Source organism: Rhinatrema bivittatum, chromosome 2, assembly GCF_901001135.1.
Source record: "Rhinatrema bivittatum chromosome 2, aRhiBiv1.1, whole genome shotgun sequence".
Lineage (NCBI taxonomy): Eukaryota > Metazoa > Chordata > Amphibia > Gymnophiona > Rhinatrematidae > Rhinatrema > Rhinatrema bivittatum.
In genome coordinates this window covers 658,484,810-658,501,963 of record NC_042616.1, presented here as the reverse complement: position 1 = coordinate 658,501,963, position 17,154 = coordinate 658,484,810, and the positions used below count along the sequence as shown (strand labels likewise).

The 17,154-nt window shown below is 47.3% G+C and overlaps 1 protein-coding gene across 8 annotated transcripts in view; it reads right to left on the bottom strand.

The window, feature by feature from the left end:
- Positions 1–664: 664 nt before the first annotated feature.
- The window catches only part of LOC115085416 (serine/threonine-protein kinase Sgk3), a 194,575-nt gene continuing 178,085 nt past the window's right edge, over positions 665–17,154 (bottom strand). For all 8 annotated transcript variants that reach the window (XM_029591415.1, XM_029591409.1, XM_029591407.1 and 5 more), the window contains one exon: positions 665–1,968. In XM_029591415.1, the coding sequence (XP_029447275.1) occupies positions 1,798–1,968 (171 nt within the window). In that variant the 3' untranslated portion in view covers positions 665–1,797. The remainder of the gene's footprint in view (positions 1,969–17,154) is intronic.

The window sequence follows — 17,154 nt, the reverse complement described above, 5'->3', positions numbered from 1 at the left end:
ATGGTGGATAGTCTGATCAACTAAACTAAGTATCTGTGATAATGGAGGAGGTCAGATTAACAAACTAAACAATGACAAATCACTGGGACCGGGTAACATTCACCCCTGAGTTCTAAATCAATTAAACAAAATTGTTAACCTGTTACTAAGTAATCCCTTTCATTTAAAAGAGCCAGAATTCCTGAAGAGTGGAAGATGGCTAATGTGACACCAATTTTTATAAAGGGCTCCAGAGCTGATCCTAGCAACTATAGATCAGTGAGCCCGACATCAGGCAAAATGATAGAAGCCATTCCTAAAAACAAAATCACTGGCCATACAGACAGCTTAATGGGAAAGAGTCAATATGGTTTTACTAAGGGGAAATCTAGTCTTCCCATCATCTAGGAAACCAAAGTACCATCAATGTCTCAGGCCACAGCAGGAGCTCTACCTGAAACCAAATTCAGCATGCTACAACAGATGTATTGAACCCAAGCAGGAAATAACAGGGAAAACGATCAGTTTTAGATGCTACTTCAATTTCAATAAAAAATATATATACATTTTTGAGACTCTAAATTTTTGGATTTCATGGAACAGCAGGACTTAAAACAGAAGTAAACCAATTCTAATTTTATGGAAGAACTTAATTTCACTAACATTCTTGCACCATACACACACACAAAATATAAATTAATTTTATTAGAAACTTGTATGCGACATGCCACAAGCCATTTTTGTTTAATACTACTTGTAATGAATCATAGCTAAGAAATAAGATTTTGATAATCAGAATATACATAATTTAAAGACAAAATACAATTAAACCAAATAAAAAAAATAAATTTTGATTCAATTCAAACTGACAAATACATTTTTAGCCAAATTTCTTTTTGGGATTCAAGACTACTGCCTTAAGGAGAACCATTGTGTTTTTCATCTGAAAAATATGCTTAAAACAACTAGCGCTCCTTCCTATGTAAGCTGCAAAATCGTATTTTAATAATGAATATACATATGCACAACCAAAGCCTAATTCTCTGCAAAGAGAAATAAAACCTGTGCGGTAGGCTTGTACGATCATGGTTTGTTTTTGACATTTGTTTTCATGTGATCAAACTATGATGCCACGAGCATTGTAAAGCGTTCTTTTTCCATTATTATAGTTTGGCGTTAAAAGTTTTCCAAATCAATGGTACTTACTATATTTAAAATCTGGCAAATAGTTTGTATTTAACAAATAGAATCCCTCTGTTATAAAGAAAAATAGAATTTATAAATTAATCTCTCTTTTCTGGACATAAAATATTGATGCTATAATGTGAGGTGTTACAAGATAGCATTTTATTAAAAGAAAAGTCAATTTAATTAAATTTTTTTTTCATTTTTCAAGTAATGCACTTTTAAGAGAAGCTGTAGGGCTATGTTTTTTTAAACGACACACATTGTATTTGCATAGTTACAATTTAAACATTAATTCATTGTAAAGAGTTACATATGCTAAATTATGCTGCAAATACAGGACAGCAAATCCTGGGTAGAAACTAGTGTAAACTTGGAAGGAAACATCCATTTTGTTTAGCAAGTCAAAGGATGCTTTCATTCAAAATTATCCTGCATAATACAAACTTTAAATCCAAAAAACAGCTGATTGAAATGCCCATATTGCCTGTATACAGTAGAAAATCTTCATAGATTTCAGTTCAACAAATAAAATGAGGCACTAGTTACAAGTTAAGTCCATGTACTGAAAATCTCAGTATGTCTTTGTGTAGAGCCTATTGACCAGGTTATGTAACAGTTTACTCCAGTCCCCTACGGAAACAAGTCTTCAGATGATGGAGCATAAGAAAATCCAGCAAAGGCATCATCTGCTTCTAGAACACTCGCATTCACTATGGAATAGTCTGGAGATATGCAGACAGAATATGGAACCATTTCTTCTGTAAATTCTGCATCAAAGTTTCTAATATCATCTGGGCCAACCTAAAAGATTAAAGAAAACAGATTTAGTTAACAGACCCACTGTTTTTCTTTACTTTGGTACCTCTTTCTAATTTCAGCTATCAACTGTCGCAACCTCATTCAACTGCTATACCCAAACTTCAGTATAATTCAGGGGTTATCAACTCTAGGCTCCCAAATAATTTGGTTTTGATGGCAACCAAAATATGCATATTAATCTGGAGTTGAGAACCTTTGATCTAGCGGAAAGATAGGCATGAGGGCTTTTATATGGCAGGGAAAGCAAGCCTCATGCTGGAACATCACTAACAGATTGTAATCAGATAAAATCCTGACACTATTTCCTTCTACAGCATATCCATTTTAGTGGAAATTTACATGACAGATTCCTATGAGCCTATATACAAGGTCACAAAGACTATGCACTGAGTAGTGATAATAATTCCCTACCTCTTAAAGAGGCAGTGGGCACCAAAGATGTAGTATTACCAACCTACCAGAAAGCAGTGTTTGTCTGGGATTTGGGCCTTATGTTTTGGAAAGCAGCATAATACTTGCTGTGTCAGTTATATTTATATAATTCATATTTCAAAAAAAGCCATGCATATCTATACCAAATATTAAAAATTAGTACTTTTCATATTGCTCACTCAAAAATAATCTCATGGGGCAGCCCAATGGCCTTATGGTAATACAGTGCATGGTCATTTGGGATATGCGGGGATGAAATTCCAATCATTGCACAAATAACACCTGCAGGCAATAGCCATATACTGGGTAACAAAAGAAATCAGTTTGTGGCGCCCTACTGACAATTGCTGCTATGATAGCTACATTATAAATAAAGGAGAGTAAGGGAATTAAAATAGGAAGAAACCCTAGTAGCTACAAATGAAGGCTTATGGCACCATAAGCTTAGGTGGGTCCAAAAGAACAAGAGGAAGTATCCAGGCTTTAAAAAAAGCATCTCATAGAAGAGAAAGCATCTTATAAGAAATCTACAGTATAAATAGGAACCTTTCTTTTCAATTTTTATTTTTCCCCCGAAGATAAGCAGCATGAATTAGCCATGCTGTCTAGGTGGCTAGATGGTGGAGCTCTCAAAGATCACAGCTTTGTCAGCGAGGTGCGCCTCCGTGTATCTTCCCACACTACACCGTTTCCTCAGTCCATTTTTTTCTGTGCGATTGATTGCACACTGAGCTCTCTCACCCTCTTCAGAGGAAAGTTCAAAAGAAAAATGCCATCTAGGTCGACATGCCACGTTCACCAGGATTTAAGTTTTGCCAGTGTGGCAAAATAATGTCGATTACTGATGGCCACGATCAATGCTACATTTGCCTGGGCCCAGATCATGATCAGTCGACCTGCTGGGATTGCTGCCGCATATCCCCCCAGGTCCAGTGACAGAGGGGCTGCCTGAATCGCCAGTTAAAGGAGGCGGTGTCGGGCTCCTACGCCCCTTCGGAGGGACTTTCGCAAGATCCTTCTCCGGGCCCCTCCCCGCGGACCTCCAAGGAGTCCTCTCAACATCAAGCCTCCTCGGTTGGGCCTCCCGGTTCGTCCGGGCCTGCGCCGAAGTGAGCTCATGCAACACTGAAGCACAGCGCCGGAGATGCATCAATGGTGCCGAAGACACTGCCGACGCATCACCGATGCACCTGCGAAGAGTCGTCCACACAGTGCATCATCGGCGCCCACACACAAACCACCAAAGCACCGCTCAGCGACGCCAACGCCAACACATCCAAGCCATCTAGGAAAAAAACTTCTTCCAGGCACAAACGGCCCAGGGAGCCTTCTCCCCTGTTGGTGGTTGATTCAGATGTGGGACCTTCTTTGCCAGCCATCTCCCACAGTTCTTCAGCCTCATCTAACTTGTTCTCGGGCCTTTCCACGGCTTCCCAGCTCCGAAGGAAATCAGGCCTTCAGGAGCCCTTACGGGAGAAAGAGGGGCGAGCTCCTGCGGACACCACTCAGCCCAGGGGTCCGGACAGCGACATTCTGTTGGCAGCAGTGCCTCCGAATGGCGCTTCAGCACAACCAAGGCAACTTCCTCAGACAAGCTTGGCCTCTTAGGCGATGTCGCAAATTTCTCTCATACTTTCACAGTTTCTCATGACCGTGGAGCAGCAGCGTCAATATCCACCCAATAGGTCTCTGGACTTCCCTATGTCACCTCAGGACAGCCCCAGTCCAGAGCCTCCTCCAGCAGAGGATTCCCCCCAGCCATCCACTTCGCTAGGCTCCTCTCCACAGGGTACCCCTCAGACCCTGCCGAAAAACCAACCGAGCCTTCTCTCCACTAGAAGATCTCTCCTATTCCAAGATCGTGGAAAATATTGAGATTACTTACCTGATAATCTCCTTTTCCTTAGTGTATGCAGATGGACTCAAAACAAATGGGTATAGTGTGCTCGTGCTAGCAGTTGGAAACGGATCTGACGTCAGCACGGGTACCTATACCCCCACAGGAAGTGCAGCAAATCAGTAATCTTCCTTGCAAAGCTTTTATGGATATATGTGTGACTGACCGATCGATTAAATGAACAGGATTACCCTGACCAATTGATGGTAGCTGGAGACCGCCAGTGTACTCAGCTGGAAGGTGTCAACACCCGGCAGGGTGGATGCCCTATATAAGAAAACATGGCTTACCGTGAGTCGGCGAATCCCCATGTATACCGGCAGCCGGGCGGGATGCTGAGTCCATCTGCATACACTAAGGAAAAGGAGATTATCAGGTAAGTAATCTCAACATTTCCTAGCATGTAGCAGATGGACTCAAAACAAATGGGATGTACAAAAGCTACTCCCGGACTGGGCGGGAGGCTGCCCGAGGACCGTTTAGGATTGCCCTCGCAAATGCTGTGTCCTCCCGGGCCTGGATGTCCAGACAGTAGAATCTGGAGAAGGTATGGAGGGAGGACCACGTTGCCGCTTTACATATCTCTGCAGGCGACAGCTTAGTTTCTGCCCAAGAGGCCGATTGTGCTCTGGTAGAATGAGCCTTGACCTGTAGAGGCGATGGTTTTCCCGCCTCCACGTATGCTGCCTTGATAACTTCTTTAATCCAGCGGACAATGGTTGGCCGTGAGGCCGCTTCCCCTTGCTTCTTCCCGCTGTGCAGGACGAACAGGTGGTCCGTCTTTCGTACTGCTTCTGACATTTCCAGGTATCTGGACGGAGCTGACCATGGCAGGAAATGCTCTGTGACCCCTGAAGATGACATTACTACTCTGCAACTTGTCTTGGCAATAGGTTCACTATTGTGAAATAGAGCAAGTATCCTCAGTGTTCTTGGTCTTGTGGTCAGCCTCCAGGTCTTCCTCAGGTCCTCATCCCATGGTCAGTCTTCAGCATCTTAGTCTGCCTGCATCCCTGTACCACCTTCTCTTGGACAGATCTCTGGTTCTGACTTTGGCTTGTTGACTCTAGACTACACTTGAACTCCTCCTGTCACTGACCAATGACCACGTTTGACCTCTTCCTGCTACTGACCTTTTCTACTCTTCAACTCCACCCATACCTAGCCTGCCCTGGACCCTGGCCTGTGAACAGACCATCTCTACTGATCTCCAACTCATAAGTGGAGGTCCCGCCTAAGACCTCATGGCCTTGGCACCTGAGGCTCAACCTAAGGGGAACAAGGACTGGTATTGGTGAAGTTCCAGTTGGGCCTCTGCCTGAGTCAGCTCTGGCAACTTAACTGTGGGACCTGCAGGGTGGAGCCCTGCAGGTTGCGCCAACACCACCTCAGTCTGAGGGTCCATGCTCTCAACAGAGAGGGAGGATAGGTGATGGCAGAGTGAGAATGACCTTGTCTTCTGCTTATTCATTTAATAAAGAAAACTCGCAGGTGTTCATATCCCTTAGGACAGCGCTTCTCAACCGGTGTGTCGCGACACACCAGAGTGTCGCCAAGCACCGGCAAGTGTGTCGCGTGCTCCCGGTCTCTCCCGCTGCTCTTCCTTCCCTGCTGCCATTGCCGCCGGGCTATCAGTACGTTCAAGCCCAATGGGAATGGCAGCAGTGCTAGAAGAAGCTGTGGCACCTGCAACTGGCCTTTTCTTCTTCCTGTGCTTGCCCCCCCACCCCCTGTGACCCGGAACAGGAAGTGATACATGGTGCTCAGGAAGGAGAAAGAGCTGTTCCGCGTGTAAAAGTAGCAGCGGTGGCTGCAGCAGCGGCCCCCAAGCAATCGAAGCAGCCGGTAATCGGGAAAGGAGACAGCAGCTTGAGCCTCCCGTGAGCGATGGGATTCTTCTTTCTTGGCCTGTGGGGGCTGGAGGAGGAGGCTGCTGCAGCTACCATTTGTACTCGGGGGGGGGGGGGGGGGAGAAAAGGAAGTGAGTGAGAGAGAGAGAGAGAAGCAGCCAGCTAGCCAGCCAGCCTGTGTGTGATTGAGAGAAACTGGTCAGAGAGCTGTTGTGTGTGTATATATATGTGAGAGTCAATGAAAGTGACTGCTCAGGGAGATGACTGATGTGTATGTGAGAGTGTGAGACATTAGTCAGGGAGGTGACTGATGTGTGTGCTGAGTGGGAAGCCTGTGTGTGTATATGGCATGCGAGAAACTGTTCAGGAAGGTGACTGGTGTGTGTGCCAAAGACTGGGAGATGATTGGTGTGTGAGAGACAGAAACTGGTTATGGGGGCATGACTGGTATGGTGTGTGTGTGAGAGACATGGGCCCTAAGGAAGAGGACCATGAGTATAGAGCTTAGCCTCTACTGCTGCTTCTGCTGTGTGCTACGGCCTGCATGGAAGAGGAGTAGGAGAGCTGCTGGAGGGGGTAAGTAAAGGTGGCTTTTTAAGTTTATTTTTCTTGACTGCCATTTTAATTATTTAATATTATGTGATGTGTCTGCTTTTTTGAAATATTTTATTGGTGTTTGGAGAATTTTTAATAGTTTTTATGAGTTTTTAATTGTTGGATGTTATTCTGTTCATAGCTGTTTTGAAACATTTATTCTGCTTATTAGTATAGTTTTACAATTATTTCTGTGTGGGAATCTATAGCTGCTTGCTAGATCTGTTTTCCTAATAAGAGGTGTATTGGTTTTTAGGAACTGATTTAATATTTGTAGTGTTGCCTTTTCATAGATAGGGTTGCTCCTGTTTAATGAGTGTATTCCATAATACAGGTGTAACTGTGCGTGGATTCGTTTATGTGCATTACTTCAGATCCTGGGAGTATGTTAGGTCGGTTCTGTGTGTGTTACTGAGGTGAGATATTTTACTAGCATGTAAGTGTTTGTATCAGTCTTATTTGAGGTGTTTTCTCAAGAGGACATGCATTGGTGGTAAACTGCTGTCTTTTCATAAGTAGGGCTATTGAGCCTGGAAGTAGAAGGAGTTTGAGTTGCTATTACTGAGATGACACCAGAACCAGTAGGGTGAGTTGTATGGGGAATGTCATAATTCTGCTTTACATCCATTATTGTGGGTCAGGGGGGTTCCCGTGGATGCAAACTGTACTTTTACATCTAGCCCCATGACGATCATGGGTCAGTGTGTCACGCATGTGAGGACTATCTGTCAGGTGTGTCCAAACAGAAAAAAGGTTGAGAACCACTGCCTTAGGACATTGGTTTTTCAGGTTGTGGATGTTCCAGTATAGGACCTTAGTCTGCAAGGAATCCATAGGTCATCTTTAGCCTTTCCTTTTCATTTGGAAGTGCAGGGTATGCTTCTAATGGAGTGGGAATCCCCTGAGCATAGCTGAAAGATCAGGGCTTCACCAAGCTGTACTGTATACCACATACAATGCCTTTATTTTTTTCAGATGCTGCAGGGGGATGGCCTCTATTTTGATGGGTGCCTTTAAAACAACTATTCTGGTAATAGGGAGCACGGTCCTTAAAAATCACCAGGATAGAATTGATTTATGTTCTGTTGAAACATGCATTTTCATCCACATTGTTAACAGTTACAGATTTATATCTGTGATACCTGTGTAGCTTGGGCACCTGTGCTGGGTTCAGCAGCTCCCTGAAGGTCAAGATGTGGTCAACTGGATTTCAGGGCTCTTTCGTGGAGGACATCTTATATGACCTCATTGGGATCTCTAGTATTTCTGTAACCTCGTCAGTTGCAGTATGAAAGCTAATGTGGCTACAGCTCTGGGCAACAGATGCATCCTCCAGAGCCCATCTAAGCAAGTTTATTTTCAAGTGGGAAACACTTTATCAAGGACAAACCTTTTGGTGGAAACAAAATTTCAGGGAAGCAGTCGAGTTGCTAGTCATTCAGTTTTTCATTTCAAGGGGCCATAAGGCAAGAGGCAAATTTTCTGGTTTCGCTGTGTCCAGCTGTTCCATCCAGTGAAGACCAGTGGTTTCTCTCGGCATTATCCTTCAGCAATACCAAGAGCAGCCCCGCATATCTTCATGGTTGCACCTTAGTTCTTTCCAATCAGTTCCTGGTGCCTATATGGTACCTTCATACATTTTGTCCACTGGGGAAGTAGTTCTTACTATTTCCAAGTAGCTTCTTTACTTGTATGCAAGGGGTAAATAGCAGTCTTTGCATTTCCCATTTCAGTATGGTTACCCTCCTCTCTATATTAATGACTGTGCAGCAGGGCAAGTTTTTCTCAATCTTTTGGAGCTCACTTCCATATTCCCATCTGGGAAGATAACTTCCTCTATTGTTTGCATCCTAAAAAAGCACTTTCAGTTTAGGGCATTTCCATTTTGGTCTTGCCATGGCTCCAAGAACCTTTCCAAGGTAATGATGGTGGCAGCAGCTTTCTTATGGAAGGAATGGATAATTATGATTCATCCATACCTCAGTGATTGCTTATTAGAATCAAGTCCGACCAGGAAGGTCTTTACAGTGTCCAACAGAGTTGCGCTAGTTTAGAAGGTTTGGGTTGGGTAATCAATTTTGCCAAGAGCAAACTGTTTCTTCCTGGGCTCCAGAATGCCTGGGATCTCTGATGCAAAGCAGGTCAAACCTATCTAACACAGGAAAGAGTAGCCACAATTGTGAGTCAGGTAGAGAAATTTCTTGCTCAGAGGGCTCCCAGAGCTCAGGATTATCTACAGCTCATGGGCTTAATGGCAGGACCCACATGTATCCTTAAGCTTTTCCATCTGTCTCCCTGGTCCCCTCAACCTCTGGACTACACAGTTTGTCATCCTCTCCCAGAGTTGGGGAGGCAAAATCTCTTATGAGAGTTAATGCCACTGAACTTACTGAAGAGAATAAAGCTAGAACCTCCTCAGTGGATGCTCTTCAAAACAGATGCAACATTGCTGGTGTGAGTAGCTCACTACTAGGACTGGGTTGCCAGTCCTAGTAGTGAGCTACTCACACCAGCTCATGGTCCATCATCAAGTTGGAAACTTACACCTTCAGATTTGTTTTGCTGCATTTCTTCCTCTGCATCTCCTGCTTTGCTGAAGAAAATGGCAGTCTGGGTTCTCTTTAATAATGCCACAGCAATGGCTTATGTGAACAGACAGGGAGCACCCGGAGTCAAAGGGTCTCCAAGAAAATGAACTTCTATTTTTTCAATGGGCAGAACATAATTTTTTGCTATTTCTACAACTCATATTGCAGGACTGGGAAACATCCAGTATGTCTCTTTCTTCAGAGATATGCTGGTTCCCAGAGAGTGGGAGTTCAACCAAGAGACTTTTCAGAAGATAGTAGATTGATGGGAAATGCTAATCATGGTCCTAATGTCAACTCACAAGAATGCCAAGGTCCTTTCCTCCTTCAGTTATCGCTGGAAGTACAGCTTCAAAGAGATAAACATTCTAGTCCATAGTTGGATGGAGTGCTGCTGTGTGTTTCCTCTCTGGCTTCTGAGAGGAAGGACCTTAAAAAAGATGGTTCAAACAGTTTTCGCTACTCATTCCAGTGGCTCCAGATTGGCCAAGAAGCCCTTAGCATGCATATCTTGTGAGACTACAGGTTGATTCTTGGATACAATTCCTATGGGATCCAAGTCTTCTAAATTAGGATTTGCATGGAGAGTCCGGCTCCATTTATCTTATGGCCTGGTTCTTGAAAGGTCGCAATTGCGTAGTAAGGAATATTTTCTCTTGGTAACATTTACCCTGTTGAAAGGAGTTTGAAGCATGCTGCAGGGAGTAGTCTGTATCACTGTGGCGATCGGATACCTCCACCATTTTGGCCTTCTTTCAGAAAGGTTTGCATTTAGATTTGATCCCAAAGTTTCAAGTAGCTACTATCTCATGTTATAAAGGTACATTTTGGAGCTTTGTTTTTCTCCCTGATTTCTCATTTTCCTTCAAGGTGTGCAACATCTTTGACCTTCTTTTATATCCTTGGTTCCTCAGTGGGACCTTAATTTGGCTCATAGAGCTTTAGTGGGCTCATTGTATGAGCCTCTTAACAGTGCTTCTCTGTAAGATTTATCGCTAAAGAATTTTACTGGTGACCATTTGTTCAGCTAGAGATATTTCTGAATTACCAAGCCTTGGCCTTCTCAGTGTTGTCAGTGTCTCATAGATCAGTTCTTTTTACCTAAACTTATTTCTGTGTTCACTTAAATCAAACTCTCTACTGATGTTTTCGAGAAGGGAATGTATGGTAAAGAGATGTCATTCCGTTTACTGGACGTCTGTTGGGTTCTTAGGTATTTAGCAGTCTCATCCTTTTTTGGAAATCTGACAGATTGTTTTTATTGCTTTGAAAGAGCGACAGCTTCTAAAGCCTCTTTGGCTAGATGATTTTAAAAAATTGTGATTCAGCTTATTTATTGAAAGGTCAGCAGCCTCTGGAGGTCAGCAAAAGCTCAGCTTTTTTCTTGGATGTAGCTTCCACTCTTGCTCTGGAGGATATTTGTAAGAATATTCCTTACATTCTTTCACTAAACATTTCAGTCTGGATTTTCACGCAAAAGAGGATGCAGCCTTTGGAGCTGGTGTTCTTAAGGCAGCCCTAACTTACTCCCTCCCAGATTAATTGGGCTTGGGGACTTCCCACACATCTAGACTGGTATAGCAAGAGAAAGAAGCAGAAATTTAATCTTACATGATAATTTTCCTTGAATCTTGCTACACCAGCCCAGGACCCTTTTGGGAAGTTGGGCCTGTGCACTTTTTGAAGCAGATTAAGATGCAATCAGAGGTTTACTTTTTTACTTAATTTCCTTTTTCTTCCTCTTCACTAATTCAATACAAGTTTGGAAGGATTAGTTATTGGGCAGATCCTTTAAGTGTTTCAAATTATGTACATGTTTAAGAGTTTGAATCAGTTTTTCTTCCATGGCTTTGACATAAGAAATGGAGAGATTACTTACCTGATAATCTCGTTTTCCTTAGTGTAGACAGATGGACTCAAAACGAATGGGTATAGTGTGCTCGTGCTAGCAGTTGGAGACGGATCTGACGTCAGCACGTAGTACATATACCCCTGCAGGAAGTGCAGAAGCTCAGTAATCTTCCTTGCAAAAGCATTATGGATATATGTGTGACTGACCGATTGATTAACTGAACATGATTAACCTGACCGATTGACAGTAGCTGGAGACCGCCAGTGTTCTCAACCGGAAGGCGTCGACACCCGGCAGGGTGGATGCCCTATGTAAGGAAGCATGGCTTACCTTGAAACGGTGAATCCCCATATATATCGGCAGCCGGGCGGGATGCTGAGTCCATCTGTCTACACTAAGGAAAACGAGATTATCAGGTAAGTAATCTCTCCATTTCCTAGCGTGTAGCAGATGGACTCAGAACGAATGGGATGTACAAAAGCTACTCCCGGACTGGGTGGGAGGCTGCCCGAGGTCCGTTTAGGATTGCCCTCGCAAATGCTGTGTCCTCCCTGGCCTGGACGTCCAGACGGTAGAATCTGGAGAAGGTATGGAGGGAGGACCACGTTGCCGCTCTACATATCTCTGCAGGCGACAGCATCCTAGTTTCTGCCCAGGAGGCCGCTTGTGCTCTGGTAGAGCGAGCCTTGACTCGTAGAGGTGGTGGTTTTCCCGCTTCTACGTAGGCCGCCTTGATAACTTCTTTGATCCAGTGAGCAATAGTCGCCCGTGAGGCCACTTCTCCTTGCCTCTTCCCACTGTGAAGGACAAACAGGTGGTCCTGTCTTTCGTACTGTTTCCGACATTTCCAGGTATCTGGACAGCAGCCTGCTGATGTCGAGATGACGCAGTATTCGACCTGCTTCTGATTTCTTCAACCCTTCCATGGTTGGCAAGGATATGGTTTGGTTGAGGTGAAAGTGTGAGACTACTTTGGGTAAGAAGGAAGGAACCATGCGAAGATGAATAGCCCCTGGGGTGATTCTGAGAAACGGATCGCGGCAGGACAGCGCTTGTAGCTCTGAGATGCGGCGTGCTGAGCATACGGCCAGCAAGAACACCATCTTCAAGGTTAACAAATGGAGGGACAGGCCTCGGAGGGGTCTGAAGGTGGGTCCCGCTAGGAATTCCAAAACTAGGTTGAGGTTCCACAGGGGCCACTGGCCATTTCAGTGGCGGGCGAATGTGTTTGACCCCTTTCAGGAAACGTGAAACGTCTGGGTGTGTGGCAGTGCTGTTACCGTCACACCTGAGGCCGTAGCAGGATAGCGCTGCCACCTGAACCTTGATTGAATTAAGGGACAGACCCTTCTGAAGCCCATCTTGCAGGAAATCCAAAATGATGGGGATTTTAGCGGCATGTGGATTGGTGCTGTGAGTTTCGCACCAGGCTTCAAATACTCTCCAGATCCTTATATAAGTTAGTGATGTGGAGAACTTGCGTGCTCGGAGGAGTGTATCTATTACCGACCCAGAGTATCCCCTTTTCTTCAGTCGAGCCCTTTCAATGGCCAGACAGTAAGAGAGAATTGAGCTGGATCCTCGTGGAGGATGGGACCTTGTCGCAGCAGGTCCCTGTGAGGGGGCAGGGGTAGAGGATCCCCTGCCAATAGTCTTCTCATGTCTGTGTACCAGGGTCTTCTTGGCCAGTCCGGGGCCACCAGAAGAACTAGGCCTCTGTGCTGCTGAATCTTGTGTACAATGGCGCCCAGCAGGGGCCATGGGGGAAAGGCATATAGCAGGATCCCCTGAGGCCATGGCAGCACCAGGGCGTCGATCCCGTGGGATAGAGGATCTCGCCTGCGACTGAAGTATCTGGGTACTTGAGCGTTGGACCTGTCTGCTAGTAGGTCCATGCCCAGAGTCCCCCACTGGTCCACAATCATCTGGAAGGCCGTGGATGACAGCTGCCATTCCCCCCGGGTTTAGGCTTTCTCTGCTGAGGAAATCTGCCGTGGTGTTGTCCTTCCTGGCGATGTGGACGGCGGAGATGTCCTGGAGATTTGCTTCCGCCCAAGCCATCAGGGGGGCTATTTCTAAGGATACCTGTCGGCTTCTGGTTCCGCTCTGTCGGTTGATGTATGCCACCGTGGTGACATTGTCAGACATCACTCTGACTGCTCTGTTTCGAAGTCTGTGGGCAAATCGCAGGCAGGCTAACCTGACTGCCCGTGCCTCTAGTCGGTTGATGTTCCACCCCGACTCTTCTCTGTTCCACCGCCCTTGGGCGGTTAGCTCTTCGCAGTGTGCTCCCCAGCCGCTCAGGCTGGCACATGTAGTGAGCAGGGTCCAGGTTGGGGAGGACATTTTTGACCCCCGGCTCGTGTGGCCGGGCTGCAGCCACCACCGTAACTGATTCCGTACTCTGGCCGGTAGAGGTAGATGCACGGTGTAGTTCTGTAATCGTGGGCTCCACCGAGATAGGAGGGCGCATTGTAATGGTCTCATACGAGCCCGTGCCCATGGAACCATTTCCAGAGTGGACGCCATTAGGCCGAGGACCTGTAGGTAATCCCAAGCTGTGGGCTGGGTGGTGCTCAGCAGAGTCTGTAAACGATTCCGGAGGTTTGATCTCCTCTTGGAGGTCAGGCTGACTTTGTCTCCCTGGGTGTTGAGTCGGACTCCTAGGTATTCCAGCGACTGCGAAGGCTGTAGGGAACTCTTGTTTGTGTTGACTACCCATCCTAGGCTTTCCAGAAGAGATATAACTCTGTTGGTTGCCCGGTGGCTCTCCTCCGGTGACTTTGCCCTGATCAGCCAATCGTCTAGGTAGGGATGGACGAGAATTCCTTCCTTCCTGAGTGACGCCGCCACCACTATTACCTTGGTAAAGGTCCGCGGCGCGGTGGCTAACCCGAAGGGTAAAGCCCGGAACTGAAAGTGTTGTTTCAGGACTTTGAAGCGTAAGTAGCGCTGGTGATCCCGATGGATTGGGATATGCAAGTAGGCCTCTGACAGATCCAGGGATGTGAGATACTCCCCTGGCTGTATTGCACTTCGGACTGACCGCAGAGTTTCCATGAGAAATCCTGGGACCCTTAAGTGCCGGTTGACTGACTTGAGGTCCAGGACGGGTCTGAAGGTGCCCCCCTTCTTGGGTACGATGAAATAAATGGAGTAATGCCCAGAATTTATCTCCCATGCAGGCACTGGGATTATGGCTTTTAGGGACAGGAGCCTCCACAAGGTAGCTTCCAGTGCCGCCCTCTTGAGGGGTGGACAAGGAGATTCCACAAACTTGTCCGGAGGGGGATGAAGGAAGTCCAGGTAATACTCTTCTCGGATGATGGCGAGGACCCATTGGTTCGAAGTATTCTCGACCCATCTGCGGTAGAATAGGGTTAGCCTGCCCCCTATGGTTTCTTCCCCCAGATGGGCCGGCTGATTCTCATTGTGGGGTGCGGCCGGGACCCGAACCCGAGCCGGTTCCCCTCTTGTTGTGCCTGGTCCGAAAGGACTGGTTCCTGGTCTGAGAACAAGGTGCTTGGTAGCTAGTCCTGTAGGGGTTGAAGCGTTAAGAGCTTCTACCTCTGGATGGCCTAGGAAAAGGGCGCTGGCTCCTCCTTGACTTGTCTTCTGGTAGTCGGGGTAATGGAGAGGCGCCCCATTTGTTAGCCAGTTTCTCGAGGTCGCTGCCGAACAGGAGGGATCCCTTAAAGGGCATTCTTGTAAGGTGCGTCTTGGAGGAGGAGTCGGCCGACCAATTTCGTAGCCAGAGCTGTCTCCTGGCTGCCACTGAGGATGACACTCCCTTGGCTGCCGTACGAACTAAGTCGGAGGCAGCGTCAGTGAGGAACGAGAGAGCTGATTCCATTTCTTCTCCCGGGGTTTGTTCCTGGCTTGTGATAAACAGGAACGTGTCACCACGGTGCAGCAGGCCGCGATTCGTAGGGACATGGCTGCTACCTCGAAGGCTTGTTTCAGAATGGCGTCCAGGCGCCGGTCATGTACATCCTTGAGGGCCACCCCTCCCTCCACTGGAATGGTGGTGCGCTTCACAATTGCGCAAACTATGGCGTCTACCATGGGGCACGCCAGCAGCTCCTTGGTTGCCGGGTCCAGGGGGTACATGCTAGACAAGGCCCGACCCCCTTTGAATGAGGCCTCCGGCGCATTCCACTCCAGATCGATTGGCTGCTGTGCTGCTTGAAGGAGGGGAAAATGGTGAGCCGTTTGACGAAGGCCCTCTAGCAGGGGGTTCATTCTAGGTTCCCCTGGGGTGCCTTGGCCCGGGATAGCCAGCTCCGACAGGCATTGAGAGACCAGGTCTGGGAGATCCTCCTTAAGAAAAAAGCGTCTCATGGTTCGATACGGCTCTATCCCCGAGGGAAGTTCTCCCTGCTCGGGGAGCTCGCCTTCTTCATCAGAGCAATCTGAATCCTCATAAGTGGGGCTTCCGGGTGGCTGTGCTTAGGTCTAGAGGGTCCAGGGGCAGGGTCATCCGGTACGTATGGGTCCGTTTGGGGATCAGACTGCATTTTGACAAAGGCGTGAATCCCCTTGAATAATTCCACGCAGGAGAGCGAAGCAGGTTCTAGCCTTAGGGGCACCAGGTCTGTAGGGTTCCCCGGCTGCTCACCTCGGCCTGCTAAGTCCGGGGTGTTCCCTGAGGAACTGGCAATTAATATGGGCTGGGACCGGCCCTGGCCTGGAACTCCCAGGGCCTCCTCACATTGGGCACATAGGGAGTCTGCTTCCTCGCTCTGTGTGGCTCTGAGGTGGCATGCTGAGCAGAGGCCTAGAGCTCTTATGCCTGATTCTGGAGGTGCCGGCTCTGTGGACGCATGGGCTCTCATACGCTCCATCGCGTCTGTTATCTCTATGCGCCAGTGCGCTCCCAGCCGCCTTGTAATATGCGCGAACGATGTGCGCCGATTAATGTGCGCCCATCAACGTGTGCCCATCAACGTGCGCCCAAACAATATAATATGCGCCCAATTACTTTCGGGCGCCTAACATACGCGCCCGTTGCCTGTGCGCTTAGTCTGGTCTGAACACTAGATCGAGGCGGCGAACCAGGACAGATGGCGACAGCGAGCAGGCAGGCAAAATGGCGGGCTTCCACGTAGGCCGACCCCACTAATCCTCGCTCCTCGGAGACCAGCAAGTAAAGATGTACGCCTTACCTGATCTTCGGCACTTCCCGGCTGCGACCCGGGCGGTCTCCGGCTGTGGGGGGAGAGGGTGATTACAGTCACCGCCGTGCTCAAGGAAGTGCACCCGCTGCCTCTAAGCCGCGCCCGAACTCGTCTCGCTCGGGGGCCGTCCTCACCGCGAACGGATCGGGACCGAGGCTGCCTCTATGCCGCGCCCGAGCCCTTCTCACTCGGGGGCTAGGTCCCTGCCACGATTCGGCCACCGGACCGAGGCTCTTACCTCCGAGGGACCACGGAAATCACCTCGGGAAACTCAACTGGGGGAGGGACCCGAGGGTATCACCGCAGGAGTGCGGGGCTCGTCTTCAGGTAGGATCCTTCTATGAATTTAATCGTTAGAATTTGGAAGAACGCTCAGCGAGCATGAGGTAGCTCCAAACTGCTTTGGAGACGGAAATTACTGAGCTTCTGCACTTCCTGCAGGGGTATATGTACTACGTGCTGACGTCAGATCCGTCTCCAACTGCTAGCACGAGCACACTATACCCATTCATTCTGAGTCCATCTGCTACACGCTAGGAAAATTGGTGTTTTGCTGGAGTTGCACCATGGTTACTACCAGTGATGTTTGTCTCCATCTGCTTGTAAGGAGATGGAGACTGGTATGGCAGGATTCAAGGTATGGCAGGATTCAAGGAAAGAAAATTATCAAGTAAGACTAAATGTCTATGTAAGTTTTGAACTACATGTAGGTTCTAATAACTGGAGAAAACTGGAATCTTTGTAGTTTTCCCAAAATCACTGTAGCTACTAGAATAAC